This window comes from Anoplopoma fimbria, chromosome 11 (assembly GCF_027596085.1).
Source record: "Anoplopoma fimbria isolate UVic2021 breed Golden Eagle Sablefish chromosome 11, Afim_UVic_2022, whole genome shotgun sequence".
Taxonomy (NCBI): Eukaryota; Metazoa; Chordata; class Actinopteri; order Perciformes; family Anoplopomatidae; genus Anoplopoma; species Anoplopoma fimbria.
In genome coordinates this window covers 15337489-15354928 of record NC_072459.1, presented here as the reverse complement: position 1 = coordinate 15354928, position 17440 = coordinate 15337489, and the positions used below count along the sequence as shown (strand labels likewise).

Sequence of the window (17440 nt, the reverse complement as noted above, 5' to 3'; positions counted from 1 at the left end):
GTACAGAACACCGCAGAGAAAACCTGGTGCAGGAACGGAGTGGGAACCTTCTGTCAGGGCCTTTGCTTTAGAGGGAAGAATACATACCGTCCCACCTCAATTTATACAAGTTGTGGTGCTGCATTTAAGTGTAGTCTTGCACTTGTTATAATTCCAGACGAAAATAAATGTTTGGTGCCAGAGAATGCATGGCATATTCACCTTTATTATATTTTATGTAGACGGTTCCCATCCATGGTGTAAAGTAAACGTCACAATCTGTCACCGAGAAAATTATTTTAAATGAACTGTGTACCACTTTGTTTTTATCACCTAAAAACAATCCCAACGCTCTCGGCAGTACTTGAAGGCAGCATCATCGCTGAAGCTACACCCGGATGGTTCAGTCGCAACCGTAGCAACATTAACGTCACACATCAACGGAGACCGAGAGCTTATGATACTCCCTTTGTCAACCTCAGCTGAATGGCAACCAATTGCAAGAAAATGGTAATCATATTTAATAAAGTAAAGTTAAGGATTTGGGGGAGTGCAAAGCACCACAAAACGCACACTTACATGCAACATAAACACTTGCAAACTAGCTAGCTGTTAGCTAGGGGAGCTAACGTACCTAGCTTAGCTCTTCGCGTTAACGTCAGCTATTTGGCTTTCTTAGCTGTATCGTCTCAATAAATTGACTGTAAAACAAACTGCTTATTGCATGAATTATGTCCTCAATGTTTGATTCAAGCAAATGTGCGAGTAAGTTTGCTAAAACGTGTGTTTGAATATGGTGCTAGCCCCTGACTGGTAGGCTAGGTGACCTGTCCATCCAGCAGGACAACTGTGTTGTGCTTGTTTTTGCACGTGATGTTGTGTAACCACTTGTGTTTTAAGTTTCATATTTTCATTTTATAGATCCCAGAGTTATCCAACCCCTCGGTGTGTATGAGGGACCCTAAGAGGGTGGAGGAGGTCCTGCAGTCCATGGTGAAGGCTGGCTCCAACACCGTGCAGGTAACAATCTACCACAGTGTCGCCACTCCAAACATAGTATTTGCCCCAAATGGACAATATATATGAGTGTAGTTGAACAATGAAACGTTATATTTTTGTTTTCATTTTTCATCCAGGTGATCTCCGATTTTGACATGACTCTGACAAGATTTGCACACAATGGCAAAAGGTGCCCCACGTGTCACAGTAAGTCATCTGACTAGTGAGCTTTGGTGAGATGTTGTTGTGCATTTTAAGGTGGGTTTTTGGCTAATCGTTGTTTGTCATTAAGTCTGTGTATTTTATTTGCAGATATTCTTGACAACAGCAAACTCATCTCCAATGACTGTAAAGAACAGGTAATACAGTAATGAGACTGTTGTAATATAACATGTTTTTATTGTTAGGACTATTGCCTTTAAGTAAACTTACAATACATATTTTTCTCTACATCTAAACCACAACGCAGACATCATAAATGTGCTGTTCAACTTGTAACATCTTACAGGTGAGCAGTGTTGGGGAAGTAAATAAAAGTGCTAAACAAATAAATGTATCATCATTAGTTACATTTAACATAGTTGTGGAATTCAATTACAAAATAAATGTTTTATTTCATTTCAGTTGTTTATCAAAATATTGACGATGACATCTGAATATATTCTTTCCAGAAAAGAGCGCACATGTAGAATATAACGTTCATTCTGTTGCTCTGTTTCAAAGTTATATTGACAAACTTTAAATAAATGTTTGACAGTAATCATTGTTGCGTACTGTTGTGAGGTTTACACTTCCTGGTTTAAGTTGTTAGAAAAGTAATCAAATAAATAATAAAAATAGTTAGATTATAGATTACATTTTAAGCGTGTAACTCATAGTCTATATTAATCTGTTACTATATTTCAAAAGTAACCTTCCCAACACTGCAAGTGATCTACGTGCATGTATGCTTTTTTGGCAATCTTTTAGAAATGTTTATGTTCAGACCTTATCAATAGACCACCTACAAAAATACCTATTTAACTCATAATTTCATTTGGTGAATAATTTATTTATTTATTTGTGCTGTTACTTATACATTGTTTGTTCTGCCCTCTAGTGAGCTAAAGAAAGAATAAAAAAAATACAGATAAATTAGATGATGATCTGTGACTTGAATCTGTCCACCAGTAATACAGTAATGTGAAGGTTCTTGTTGAAAGTCTTCCTGCTGTTAAAACCTATTTTTCCTCAGTTCATTTTTGCATCTTTAATGTGGCATTGTTTTTAAATAAGATACATATTGCTTAATTCTTATTTTGGAAAATACATTTATAAATATTCCTAAATCCCTGGGATATATTCTGACAAGAAGTAGGAAACTTAATATCATCTCCAGGTCCAATTGAGTAGAATGTCACTTTTTTTCTAGATGTGTACAAGCCATTTAAAGTTTACTGAGTATTGTCCCTGTCTTTCAGCTGAAGGAGCTGCTCAACACATACTACCCTATAGAGATAGACTCTTCACGGTCAATAGAAGATAAACTGCCCCTTATGGTGGAGTGGTGGGTATCTAATACATCATCTTCTAACATCTGAGATATATATATATATAAAATAATAATGTAATGTGTTCATAATTTGGTGCTGCACCTGTATTTCACAGGTGGACTAAAGCTCATGAAATACTGGTACAGCAGGAGATAAAGAAAGACCTGCTGGCCACGGTGGTGGGGGAGTCTGATGCCATGCTGAGGTCAGAAAACATGCTCCCTCAGAAGACCAGACAATCTATTTGAGAGTTTAAATGTTAAAAAACATTTGGTTATGTTCTTTAATAATTGGTTTATGTTTTAACAGAGAGGGCTACCAGATTCTTTTTGACCACCTGCATGAGCACAGCATCCCTCTGCTCATCTTCTCTGCTGGAATAGGAGACATCCTAGAAGAGGTTATTCGCCAGGCTGGAGTCTTCCATCCCAACGTCAAAGTCTTCTCCAACTACATGGACTTCGATGAGTCTGTGAGTATCCACACCATGAACTTGGATTAATGTACAGTGGGGCAAAAAAGTATTTAGTCAGCCACCAATTGTGCAAGTTCTCCCACTTAAAAAGATGAGAGACGCCTGTAATTTTCATCATAGGTACACTTCAACTATGAGAGACAGAATGGGGGGAAAGAATCCAGGAAATCACATTGTAGGATTTTTAATGAATTAATTGGTAAATTCCTCGGTAAAATAAGTATTTGGTCACCTACAAACAAGCAAGATTTCTGGCTCTCACAGACCTGTAACTTCTTCTTTAAGAGGCTCCTCTGTCCTCCACTCGTTACCTGTATTAATGGCACCTGTTTGAACTTGTTATCAGTATAAAAGACACCTGTCCACAACCTCAAACAGTCACACTCCAAACTCCACTATGGCCAAGACCAAAGAGCTGTCAAAGGACACCAGAAACAAAATTGTAGACCTGCACCAGGCTGGGAAGACTGAATCTGCAATAGGTAAGCAGCTTGGTGTGAAGAAATCAACTGTGGGAGCAATTATTAGAAAATGGAAGACATACAAGACCACTGATAATCTCCCTCGATCTGGGGCTCCACGCAAGATCTCACCCCGTGGGGCCAAAATGATCACAAGAACGGTGAACAAAAATCCCAGAACCACACGGGGGACCTAGTGAATGACCTGCAGAGAGCTGGGACCAAAGTAACAAAGGCTACCATCAGTAACACACTACGCCGCCAGGGACTCAAATCCTGCAGTGCCAGACGTGTCCCCCTGCTTAAGCCAGTACATGTCCAGGCCCGTCTGAAGTTTGCTAGAGAGCATTTGGATGATCCAGAAGAGGATTGGGAGAATGTCATATGGTCAGATGAAACCAAAATAGAACTTTTTGGTAAAAACTCAACTCGTCGTGTTTGGAGGAGAAAGAATGCCGAGTTGCATCCAAAGAACACCATACCTACTGTGAAGCATGGGGGTGGAAACATCATGCTTTGGGGCTGTTTTTCTGCAAGGGGACCAGGACGACTGATCCGTGTAAAGGAAAGAATGAATGGGGCCATGTATCGTGAGATTTTGAGTGAAAACCTCCTTCCATCAGCAAGGGCATTGAAGATGAAACGTGGCTGGGTCTTTCAGCATGACAATGATCCCAAACACACCGCCCGGGCAACGAAGGAGTGGCTTCGTAAGAAGCATTTCAAGGTCCTGGAGTGGCCTAGCCAGTCTCCAGATCTCAACCCCATAGAAAATCTGTGGAGGGAGTTGAAAGTCTGTGTTGCCCAGCGACAGCCCCAAAACATCACTGCTCTAGAGGAGATCTGCATGGAGGAATGGGCCAAAATACCAGCAACAGTGTGTGAAAAGCTTGTGAAGACTTACAGAAAACGTTTGACCTCTGTCATTGCCAACAAAGGGTATATAACAAAGTATTGAGATGAACTTTTGTTATTGACCAAATACTTATTTTCCACCATCATTTGCAAATATATTCTTTAAAAATCAGACAATGTGATTTTCAGGAATACCTATGATGAAAATTACAGGCCTCTCTCATCTTTTTAAGTGGGAGAACTTGCACAATTGGTGGCTGACTAAATACTTTTTTGCCCCACTGTACACATCAGAGATTTAAATAATGTATTTGACTCTTCATCTGCTGGCACAGGGAGTGTTGAGGGCTTTCAAGGGAGAGCTGATCCACATCTACAATAAAAGGGAAGGCGCGCTGCTCAACACCGGCCATTTCCAGGAGCTGCGTACGCGGCCCAATGTGGTACTTCTGGGAGACTCTCTGGGAGATCTGACCATGGCTGACGGTGTGCAGGACATGGAAAACATCCTCAAGATTGGGTTCCTCAATGACAAGGTAAATAAAACCTCACTCTTTAATCATCAACATGACTCCATACTGATAACCAGTTTATAAATATGACCTTAACGTTAACAAGTTTATATTTATGACATTTAACCGTTAACCAGTTTACAGTCAGTGTACAATTGTTTTTTGCACCTTACTGGAAATCTTTATTGTTTATATTTTGTTAATTTGAACTCTTTCCCACTTTGTAATGCAACTGTTGCACAATCATTTTCAGTACCTTCAGTCCTAAGATAAATATCAGAGCACCAAAACATTCATATCCATCCTCTAAAAGAATAGTACTCTTCCAATTTTCACCATGTTAAAGTGTATTTTTGGTATTTTTCCAACTGGATCCCATTTCCCCATGTTTTTCTGCCTTACTGACCAATAAGGGCAACAATTTATGAAATTGCTCCAGTATTGAGTAAGAGCGCTGCAGACGGCGGCCACTCAAAGGCTGCAACGTAGTCATATCTGTGCAATTTTGCACTGTCAATTTACGTCCACTAAAAGTGCTTGTTTTTGCCACTGAAAGGCTCTGGTTGTTATAAGTGTCTGAAAACATTATGTAAAGAGTCTCGCTCAAATGAAAATCTCGTTCTGAAATCTGAAGGTGCCAGCAAGGCAGAGTTTGTTGCGTTGGAGTACAGAAATTGTAGTTTAGAGTTATCTAAAATATTTTCAATCTCATGGCTGGAATTAAGCTGATTTTGTCAATTATGATGAGGTCTTTGAATTCAATGGACACCGGTATTTATTTGAGCCAGAGCAAACGGACGGAGAGTTCCTACAAACTGAAGTGCAGACAAAGGGAGGGCATCAGGCAGAGGAGGGTGAACCAGCTGCTGCACGACGGCTAAGCTCAGGAGACTGGTGTTCCTGTGGCTGCTGTGACCCTTCAGACCCACAGGGGAGAATGCTGTAAAGAGTTAGACTTGTTGCTGCGCGATATTCAGATTTCAGAACGAGACTTCTCCTTGAGATGAAGCTTGGACACAATAATATACAGACTGGATCAAGCAAAAGGTAAGGGAAAACGTCTTATTTCTCCTTTAAATAACACTTATTTGTTTGTTTTTTCAGGTGGAGGAGAGGAAACAGTCTTACTTGGACTCATATGATATTGTGTTGGTAAAAGATGAGACCTTGGAAGTCCCTAATGCTATACTGCTCTACCTTACTGGCAATAAGTGAACTGGTAATTGAGAATACCACTGGCCATTTTGTATTGAACACTCCGGTCCCGTCATCTGAGGAGGCCCCTGCTCAGAAATTGCCAGTTAAAGGCTTTACAGCCAACAAAGAATGTTTCATGATCATTTTATTTTACAATATTATTCATTGGTCCAGTCAGCTGCAGCCCACGTACACCACATCCCCCTTTTTATATCTTTATCAATCCGCCCACCTCGTGTTTATGGGAAAACTGTATTTGCACCATACTGTATGTGATCGAAGCCAGATTTGGACCGTCTACCTACTCTGCAGCATGTGAAAGAGTGAGTGTGTGGCTATGGGTGTTTTTTGTTTGTTTGTTTTAGGGAAAGGATAAGCTTGGTTTTGGTCTTCATATAGGATGTAATGATGAAGTGAAAGAAAAACGCACAACTTAAATGGCAGCACTTGACTTGGTATCCGGTTTTGAAACTGGTTTCCAGCCTTTTACATAAAGCTCATTTCCAGCTAATTTAAACCTGAAACCTGATGTTTTTAAAAAGGTTGAATGTTTTCCTACAGTGTCTAGTCTTCCAGTTTTTGGACATATTGCCAAGCATACAACACAGGTTCTAGTTATTTTTTTTATTAAAACCATTGTTTTTCTTGAGTAACACCACAGTGCTACTAAGTGATGAACTATGACAAAAACACCTGACTTTAACAGTAAAATAAAGTTATTTGTAAGAAACTGTTACCTCAGAAATGTTGCAGTATTACAAAGAACTGGATTTTCTGAATTGCTGGTATTTAACAGGTTGTGAAAAACATTGATTCAAAAGTATGTTACTTTACACACCGTAACAAACAACATTTTTATAAAACTACAGGTTTATTTTATATTTGTGGACTTTGCCGATGTAAGGTCAGTCCTGCTTTTTTTTTGTCTCATTTTGTCCCAACTCATTACCTCTTCATATGTTCCAACTTCTCTCAAATAAAATGTGGTTCTACCTGATAGTGATCGTCATGTTTTATTACGCCTTAGCGCTGGTGACAGCTGTGGCCAGAGGCGGCATTATGTTTTCGGGTCGTCCGGCCATTCCTCCGCCCATTCTCGTTAACGTGATGTATCTCAGTCAACGCCTTGAGGAATTTTGTCATATTTGGCACAAATATCCACTTGGACTCACTGACGATTAGAATTTTGTGGTCAAAGGTCAATGTGACCTTTAAGATAAAATGATGAAGCGATGACATTTTGGACAGACATGGATGTAAACTGAAAATGAAATATGTTTTTATTAAAAATGTAGGTCACTGAACTGAAGACTACTCACTATTTTACTGGAACATGTCTGTCCATTGACAGTGTGAAAGAAATAAAGTGGGTGTTTACTATAAAACAGTTTATTTTATGTTTCACAACACACAATTTAGTTTTTCATTTTTTATAATATATTTTCCAATATTGTACAAACTAGCCTCTCCAATGGTTTCTCATCATTTTATAAAGTAAATTTTACTTTATAAAATGAGTATTCATTTTATAAAGTAATATTTTTGGAAAGGGCCCTGCCCGAATGCGTGTGTAGGTAGTTCAATGTAAATCACTCAATTTCACTACACACCATGTTTTCTTTTTCACATTTTTCAAACATTAGTTTCCTTTGCACAACATATTTTAACAGAATCTAGCAAAGCAGACTGCCTTAAATAAATGCTCAACATTGTTTCAATCTCTAAAACATTTTTTGAAATAGGTGCAGGACATCTTAAATGACAGTACAACCCCAACCACTGCATTCCGGTTCCGTACCACCAATAAAATATTGTACCTGACCCCTTTATAGCTCATCTCGTGTGGCTTGTTCAGGCCCGTCATCCCTTTTAACTTTCAGTTCATCTTCTACAATCTTCCCATCTTTATTGTAGTCCTGGTTATTGAACATGTCCTTAATGATGCTATCGGCATCAACCCCCGGCCGAAGACGACCTTTGCCCTCTTCAACTTGTAGCATGAGGAAGGCCGAAAACTAGAAGAAATGGGAGATAGGATTGCACTGTTTAAAGCATGTTCCCGGCTGAAACATTTAGCAGGAAGGTAGTTAGACTGGACCTAGCTTGTCTGCTTACCTCCTCTAGAGGTACCTCTCGGTCACCATTGAGGTCCATAGCAGGAAAGAGGGGATCTGGACTGTCTCCTAGCCAAACAAACATGTAGCCTTCAGGTACACCCTTCTGCAGCTGCACCAACTCCAGCTCAAATAAGAGCACTGCACTCCTGGGAACTTCTCCAGCTAGGGACGACAAAATAGAGGAGTGAAAACATGATTTGGGTTAAATGAAAGTGTGTTAAGAGTGCAATCTGAGCAGTGCCAATGACTGACCTCCATTTTCACCATGGCCCCAGTGTGGTGGAACGACCACCTCCCTCCTCTCGCCCACGCACATGCCGACCAAACCTTTCTCAAGACCAGCGATCACCTTGTCCGCTCCGAGAGTCGTGATGGAAGGTACATCGAACTGGTCCCTGGAAATGGACACATAACCTGTTATCGCTCTTAACAGTGGGGGTTTCAAAAACTTTTTTTTAATATAGGCATATCAGCTGTCAGAGAAGGAGCCTGCAATGATTACATGCACAGAGCAGGAGGAAGGGGATGCAGTGTAGCGGAGGGCGCTCACGAGGAGTACAGCAGGGTGCCGTCCATCAAGGAGCAGTTATAACGATACTGAATCAAATCGTCCACTTCACTGGTCTTTTTGCAATCCCCAGGCTTGTGGGTAACTTTAATATCGACTGAGTCTTTGGGGTTGTGGAAATCAATGACATGAATGTCAAAGACCAGCACAGCTGAGCCGGGAATGAGGTCTCCTACAGCGGGAGAGAAAAACAAACAAGCCTGAGTGTTTTGTTGGACCATTTCAAGTGTTTTTCTAAACCTTCATAAAAGCATGCGGAAAACTCACCGACTCCCGCTTCGCCATACGCCATGTGAGGAGGAATGGTGACCCTTCTCCTCTCTCCTATGCACAGTCCATGCAGGGCTTTGTCCATCCCTTTGATCACATATCCCATGCCGATGTAAGTGTTATAGGTGCTGTTTCGCTTGTAGCTGTCAAAGAAAACGTGAAACTCTTAAAAGGCTTCTTATGCATTTATTTCGCTTTCTGAAAATGGAGGAATCTCAGGTTTACCTTGAGTCGAAGGCGGTGCCATCCTGGAATGTGCCGTTGTAGTGGTAGCGGATGTAATCTCCAGCCAAAGTCCTGCGTTTGCAGCCTTCAGGCACCTTCTTTACCTGCACAATCAGATCATCCTTAGGGTTGAACATATCCACCAGCAGGACCTCGTACACCAGCGTAGCCTGGGGGGATCTGAGTTCCTGTTAGGAAAAGAACAAGACTGTCAGCGTTTCTAGATCTCACAGTCTCATGTCTATACCAGCCAAATATACTTAACATTAATGCAGATCATTATCCAAAGCTTACTCTAACTTTTGACATTAGTTTAGTCCCTTCAACTTTTGACTTGCAGTGACTTGCAGTGACTTGCAGTGACAGCGATTTGTTTATGACATGAGCAATCCTTTTTGTAAACTCTCCTCAAAACTAAGTGCATCCCGAAGGTAAACAATAATCAGACATGAATACTCTGAGAAGAATGTCATTCAACAGCTAAGTCTTGAGTTTCACACATGTACAAGTATTTTCTCTCAAATGTGGCCCCAGCATGCAACAATAATGTAACTTGACAATAAAAAAATAAAAATGCAAAAAGTAAAACAATAATAGATGACTTATCTAATGCCCCTTTCACACTATAATGTAAATGTTCTGGAGAATTTGCCATCATACCATACTGACATGAACAGAAACAAGTGGTTGCTTTTAGTGTGCTTTGGATAATGACCAACAGTAATTCAGTTTATTGTGTGATTTGTAGGTATTGTCCGAGCTTAAACAGTTCAAATCCAAGTCTAACAAAGTTCATTGAAACATAAATTAATATAAACACAGTAATAATTGTAAGAAAGCAAGTTTGAAATGCTAAACTTCAAAATACAATTAATCTCTGCAACTGAACGTTTTGGTATTTGAAATGATTAGATATTAACCAGAGTCATCTTGAACATTATTAGTCAGTACCATGGCCGGTCTCTCCATATGCCAGGAAGGGTGGGATGATGATGATCCTTCTCTCCCCAACGCACATGCTCTGAAGACCTTCATCTAAGCCTTGGATGAGGTCGCCCTGTCCCAAGTACGTGTCATAGGTTGCATTCTTTGAGTAACTAAATCAAACCCAAAGTTTTTTTTTTATGAGAATCACAGAAACAGACAAAGAGCTTTCTTAATGTTAAAAACCTGAGCTCACCTCACCTGGAGTCGAAAGCTGCACCAGACAGCAGGGTGCCGTTATACTGGTAGCGGACGAAATCTGATGCCTTAGTGGTGCGGTGGCACAGGGCCGGTCTGCTGAGTGTGCGAATCTGGACCTTGTCCTCTGGGCTCCATATGTCCAGTAGGAGAACATCATACACCAACACAGCGTCAGGAGGGACTACACCACCTGTGGGACAAAACAATACAGATTAGCATAAACCAGCACAGATGAAGTGTCCAACAGAGAGCCCCTGACTGTCCTGTTACATTACATTACATTACAGTCATTTAGCAGACGCTTTTATCCAAAGCGACTTACAATCAGTAGTATAGTATAGTATATATATCATTCACCCATTCACACACTGATGACAGGGCTACCATGCAGGGTGCCACCATCAGACTCTAACATCATGGAAAACTTTTTGAAATTTCTCTAACTTTTAACATTTTTGTTGCATGTTCATGAGCATAAATATGCCCGTTTGTTACGCATTCAATAGGAACCTTTGTAGAAATATATGTGCAGTTTGGATATGGTAGAGATTAGTGTAATAATACAGAATAAATGTATTTGTAAATAATTTGTGAGTTTGAGAATGGGGGTTGCTGACATGTTGTTCTACGTTTGTTTTTCTTTTGTTGTGATGTTAATCTGCACCTGTTCCGATACTTCCATAGGCCAGGTGCGGGGGGATTGTGATCCTCCTTTGTTCGTTGACACACATGCCCTGAAGACCGCGGTCCATCCCTGTGATGAGTCTGCCCAGGCCCACCTGGCTGATGAAGGCTTTGCCTCGGTCATGACTGTAAACATCAAGGGAGAGGTGGATGAGAGCAGAGTAGGTGGAAGTGTCAAAATATCAGGTCATTTAAGAAAAAAAAAAAAAAAAATGGAAACTCCATGAAAATGTTATAGTGCTAAAAAGTCAGAATCGGCAGTATAATTCAAAAGGACATTATTTCCTTTTTTGGCTTCATTATGATCAGCCACTTATTTTTCTATTCATTTGCACAACCTAGGTTGGTTGTGTGATGATTGTCATCAAATATCATCCCCCACACCCCCCCACCCCCACCCCACCACCTTAACTCTGCCTGCATTGCATTTTTGGATACTAAATCAATGCTAAACATAAGTCATGTATTCTTATAGAAACAGTGAGGGGGGGTACTCGTTCATCCATGTGCAATGGCGTTTGACACGTCTGCAGTTGTTATCTCTGCAGCAAAAAACATCAAGAAAATGGTTGTAGGATTCCTTTATTTTCTAAGTGTTGATACTTATTGACGTTACTGACTAGACAGTCTTATTTGATTTTTGCACCATTTTAACAACTGTAAATTACATTTCTGCAAGAGTTAGACCTGTATTCTCACACGCTGTATATTAGTTGTATTTTCGGTATATTGTTACTGTAGCTCGTTCTTATCTTTAAAAAATCAAAACTAACAATTCCTGTGGAGAGACAAACAAATAAGGTTAGTTTGAGCTGCGAATGAACGCAGTCTAACTTCATTGTACGTAAATGATGTGTATCGCCGTAACTTCACCTGGAGTCAAACTTTTTCCCATCTGCATGGAAGGTACCGTTAAAATGATAGCGGATAAAATCTTCTGTTTGCACTTCTCGGGAACAAACTTTAGGTATCTCGTAACGATCGACAACAACATCCACTAACGGACCCGGGTTGCAATTCACAAAAACATCATGCAGGCAAAATAAAAGCGTAAATAATGTCAGATCCATTTGGAGAGTTGTGACTATAACTGCGGAAGCTGTGCAGGTCTAACAGAGGGGCGACGATGTTTCAGGAATGGAGAGAGTAATGTTACCGAGAGGAGTCTGGTCCACAGTGGCGATGTGTCAAGTTACCTGGAGTGAGAGAGAGTACTTCCGGTTATGATTACAAAATAAATGCCTTAACTATTACAAATATTTTACATCATGCACGGTTTCAAATTCCCCAAACGGTTTTACGAGCGAAAATCTGACTGAGCACCTAAGAGTTTTCCTCATTCTGGACACTTTTATTACATTTCTGTGCCTTTTAACACTGTGACCTTTTTGTGACATACTAAACTTCTACTTTTCAATAACCTGTTTTGACATTTAAATGGCAGATTTCACTATGACATTTCATTACATAATTAGGTTTTTATTAAAAAAAAATGTTGGTGTACTATAAAATTGTATTTAGACTGTTTATATTCCAATGGCAATTTTTTATATAATATAATAATATAATATGACTTTTTCTTGTGACATTTGTTAATATGAATATTTATGACTTTATTCAAAATACTGTACTATGACTTTTTTTTTTACTTCATTCGAAAAAAAGGGTTGGTATTATAAATTTTAAAAAGTCAGTAAAAGTGGGTTAGGGTTAGGGTTAGTATTGTTACTGAACCATGACTTTTTTTAGAATAAAATAAGATGGCTTTTTTATGACTTTTTTCAACATACTATACTATGACTTTTCTCAACATATAATACTAAGACCTTTTTTGACTTTTTTCAACATACTATACTATGACTTTTTGTTTTTTTTACATAATATACTGTGACTTTTTCCAGAATTTGATACTATGTCTTTTTTAGACATATTTCATTCTTTTTCTCCCTTTCAGTCTAAATGAATTATTGCCCCATTAATGCACATTACTAATTTTTCTTCTTCCCCGGAGTCTTTGTGCTTTCTTTCCTCGCAGGTTTCCATGGATCGTTTCTTATAGCTGTGTGGGATAGTGGAGCACATCTTCAACCTGAGCCCAAAGCTGGGGAAAGTGCCCCAGCTGTGGAAAACATCCTGCGTGGGACCAGTGCCAAAGACCTTGCACCCCAAAGACCTCAATAGATACAGGTCGGTTGCCCTGACATTGCACCTGATGAAGACCCTGGAGAGGCTGTTCCTTGTCCATCTCCGCCCCCTGGTGAGCCCATCAATGGATCCACTACAGTTCGCCTACCAACCTGGCATCGGGGTGGATGACGCTGTCATCTACCTTCTACATAGATGTCTCTCTCACCTGGAAAAGGCTGGAAGCACTGTGCAACTCATGCTTTTTGATTGCTCCAGTGCCTTCAACACTATTCATCTGTTCATCTGAACAATAAACTGGACTGGACAGATGACTATGACTTGTTCTACCTGCTATACGATGCTTTTTTTTAATCAATTTTTTCAAAAAACTGTACTATGACTTTTCCCCCCATACAATAGTGTGACTGTTTGATATAGTACGCCAGGACTTTTTTGATTTATTTCAAGGTACTATAATACAACTTTTTTCGACATGCTTTACTATGACTTTTTATTTTTAATATTAATATATGTAATAGTAAAATTTTATTTTTAGTCTGAAAAGTTATCAGCAGTTGTATTAAGGGAGAGAAGGTTTTACCAGTTTTCAGAAGTGATTTCACATATTTAACTTGTTGGACATTAACTCCCTTCTATCATTATAGGTGCCAAATCTGATGACCGTTGCCCCGTGATGGTTCGATCCATCTTCTCACACTCATCAGGCACCTAGAAGAGGAAAAGAGAGAAAGACATCGACATTTTGCACCATTTCTTACATTTTATAGACCAAACAAGTAATTTAATATTTGAGAAAATAATCGACAATGAAAATGATCATTAGTTGCAGCCCTATTGTAAACTCTTTTGAATAACTTTACCAGGAAAAACAAATAAACATTTGAGTCAGAATTGCTCTTTATTTTAGTTGTCATAGTGGTGTTAGTTAGATTCAATTTAGTTGGAGACTTGGAATATTTGATCATTCATCTTTGCTCACTACATCTGAGCAGGTGTGCATAAACTATAGGTTATTTCAACTTATTTGTAAAATGCAAGAATGTAAAATTATCCGTCATCTTATCAGTATTGGCCATGAGAAGCAGGTAATTATCAGCTATCAAATCGGCTGAAAATCCATATTGTTTATCCCTAAATAATATCAATCAGCAGGTGAAATACAAAATAATCTGTCAGACTTATATCTGAAAACAATTTTGTTGCTCAGGCACTGCAAAAATTTGAATATGTAAATAGTTTGTAAAGCAGGAGATAACTATATTACATTACACTATATTACATACTATATATTACATATATATATATATATATATATATATATATATATATATATATATATATATATATATATATATATATATATATAAAAAAAAAATTACAGTATGTTTTCATTAGACATGCATTTAATGTATATGCATCTATGTACAAAAACTTGCATGTATATATGTCAGAAAGTATGTTGCCTGTGTTGGATAAAACAACCCTTTGAAAGCATACTCTTTGCATTTTTTTATGTTATCACTCTTTTGTTAAGCTATCTCCTGCTATACTATACTTTGACTTTCATCGACATGCTTTATTATGACTTTTTTGCGACATACTATATTATGACTTGTTTCTAACTTTTTTCAGAAAACTATAGTATGACTTTGTCATAATTTTTTTCAACCTATTATACTATGACTTGTTTTGACCTACTATACTGGGACTTTTTTCACTTTTTTTGACATACTATACTATGACTTTATTATCATTTTTTCGACATACTAAACTATGACTTGTTTCGCAATGCTATACTATGACTTTCTTTCACATATTTCGACATAGTATACTGTGAGTATTAAATAATTTTTTCGACATGCTATACTATGACTATTTTATAATTTTTTTGACATGCTATACGATGACTTACCAAACACTTTTTTAACATGCTGCACTATGACTTATTTTATCATTTTTTAACATGCTATACTATGAATTATTTAATCATTTTTTTAACATGCTATACTATGACTTTTTTCACTTATTTCGTCATACTATTCTATGACTTTTTTATAAATTTTCCGACATGCTATATTATGATTTCTTCATAAATTTTTTCCACATACTATACTATGACTTTTTTATAAAAATAATTGACTTACTATACTATGACCTTTTTATAATTTTTTTTGACATACAATACCTCGACTTTTTTATAATGTTCTCGACATGCTATAATATGACTTTTTTACATTTTTTTTCGACATACTATACTATGACTTTTTTACATTTTTTTTCGACATACTATACTATGACTTTTCTATCAATTTTTGCGACATACTATACTATGACTTTATTATCATTTTTTATGACATGCTATACTATGTCTTGTTTCTACGTGCTATACTATGACTTTTTTCAACCTACTTTACTATGACTTGTTTCGACCTGCTGTACTATGACTTTATCATCATTTTTTTCGACATGCTATACTATAACTTTTTTTTCACTTTTTTCAACATGCCATACTATGACTTGTTTCGACATGCTATACTATGACTTTTTTTTCACTTTTATCGACATAGTATACCATGACTTTTTTCACTTATTTGGACATAGTATACTTTGACTTTTTTCACTTATTTGGACATAGTATACTTTGACTTTTTTCACTTATTTGGACATAGTATACTATGACTTTTTATCATTTTTTTCAGCATAAAAAGGTGAATGAAGTTTTAGCATGCATGTTCTGCTGTGGAAGTTCAGTGTAAGTCAAGCAAATCAGTAGGGCATTACAAAACTTAATCTTTTTATATATTTTTTCCACATACTATACTATGACTTGTTTCACTCATTTTGAATAAGTATACTATGACCAATTTATCATTTCCTCAACAAATTTAATTAATTAATTTAAAACTGTTACTTCCCCTTTTTGAGTCTCAGGGGGAAAAAGCAGAGACAATAACATGCAACAAAAGAATTTGAAAGAGTCAGAGCAGAAGTAAAAATGAAAGTGATTTATTTCCATCTCATAGGTACTTGCAAAAATCAAGGCTCTCAAAACATGGGGGAGGACTGGACAAAGTGGTTGTCCAACGAATAGAAATCAATATGACAAAACTAGGCCTGGCTAACTCCTACCTCTGTTAACAAAACACAAACAAAAAGCTTAACTTGCTTATCTAAAAAAAGCTTCTTCAAAAAAAAAATACAGGGGCACCTGAAAAATACTCTTTGGGTCTCTAGACAAAAGTGAGCTACATGTGTGTAAAATGTAAAGGGTACCTCAACTCACCTAGTGTCCTCAAGATCCCACCATAAACCTTCGTAACAAGTTTTCAAAACAGTACCACAGCTCAGGCAGGCAGAGAACAAAAAAGAGAGGAAACCTAGTACTACTATAACTACACGTTATTTTTCTGCCAGCAGATGTGGCTTTGCATGTGTTTTGAAGCTGATGCAGAATATGATGCTGTCAGACAGTGGAATATGTTAATTTTAAGAAAAACAAAAAGCTACTTAAGGGGAAAAAAGATAACACTATCTTAACAGGTTGAATTTGAAGATGCAGAAGTGACTGTTAAAAGTGGAAAAGAGAGGATGAGTTGTTGCCACATTATTAATCTTACATTTACATTACGCTTATTTTAATAAAGAGTAGGTATATAGAAGCTATAGGCTGACAATTGATCCATTTTTAGGAATGTGGTGTAGTGTAGCAGCAGTATGGTTTAAAAATAGAACACAGTAGGCCTAATTTGACTACATTAACCAACAGTTTCCTTCACTGTCTACACATGTGACCCCACATTTGGGCTATCCAACCCAGAGGTACAGAAACTCTTCATTGTCTGTCATCATAAAACACTTAGCTTGAGGGAAGTCAACATGATGTACAAACTGGCATTGCTAAAATAGAAAAAACATCAGATATGATGAACTGATTCATTTGCAATAGAAAAAAAAAAATTGTGCTTTTATTCTGAACGGGAAATCGACATAACTTCCGGCCATGCTCTCGCTCTCGGTCTTGCTTAATGCATCTTCTGGCTCATCCTCCAGAGAGCAGCGAGAGGAGGGGCCCCTGGTTCCCACCCACTTTTTAATGGAATTCTGCAAACGTGTAATGCCTGGGCCAGAGGCCTGGCCCCACGAATTCAGTCACGTATGAGATAATACAATATTACGTGCTTCCCCCCAATAATCTAAAGGTTATTCTTTCATGTCACAGTAAATTATAGCAGG

At 38.0% G+C, this 17440-nt stretch overlaps 2 protein-coding genes across 2 annotated transcripts; one reads left to right on the top strand and one right to left on the bottom strand.

Moving 5' to 3' along the window:
• The first annotated feature begins 231 nt into the window (after positions 1-231).
• Positions 232-7255, top strand: LOC129098457 (cytosolic 5'-nucleotidase 3-like). The gene is made up of 9 exons (XM_054607468.1): positions 232-489; positions 901-999; positions 1116-1185; positions 1291-1337; positions 2439-2524; positions 2626-2715; positions 2820-2982; positions 4637-4837; positions 5918-7255. Exons 1-9 carry the CDS (start codon positions 466-468, stop codon positions 6026-6028), a joined length of 891 nt encoding a protein of 296 aa, XP_054463443.1. The 5' UTR covers positions 232-465; the 3' UTR covers positions 6029-7255.
• Positions 7256-7403: 148 nt separating this feature from the next.
• LOC129098447 (peptidyl-prolyl cis-trans isomerase FKBP10-like) lies at positions 7404-12239 on the bottom strand. The gene is given in 11 exon segments (XM_054607457.1): positions 7404-8025; positions 8126-8289; positions 8380-8522; positions 8678-8867; positions 8963-9108; positions 9191-9361; positions 9363-9378; positions 10142-10287; positions 10376-10565; positions 11040-11185; positions 11933-12239. Coding segments are annotated over 11 exon segments (1698 nt in total). The 5' UTR covers positions 12130-12239; the 3' UTR covers positions 7404-7836.
• Between the last annotated feature and the right edge of the window lie 5201 nt (positions 12240-17440).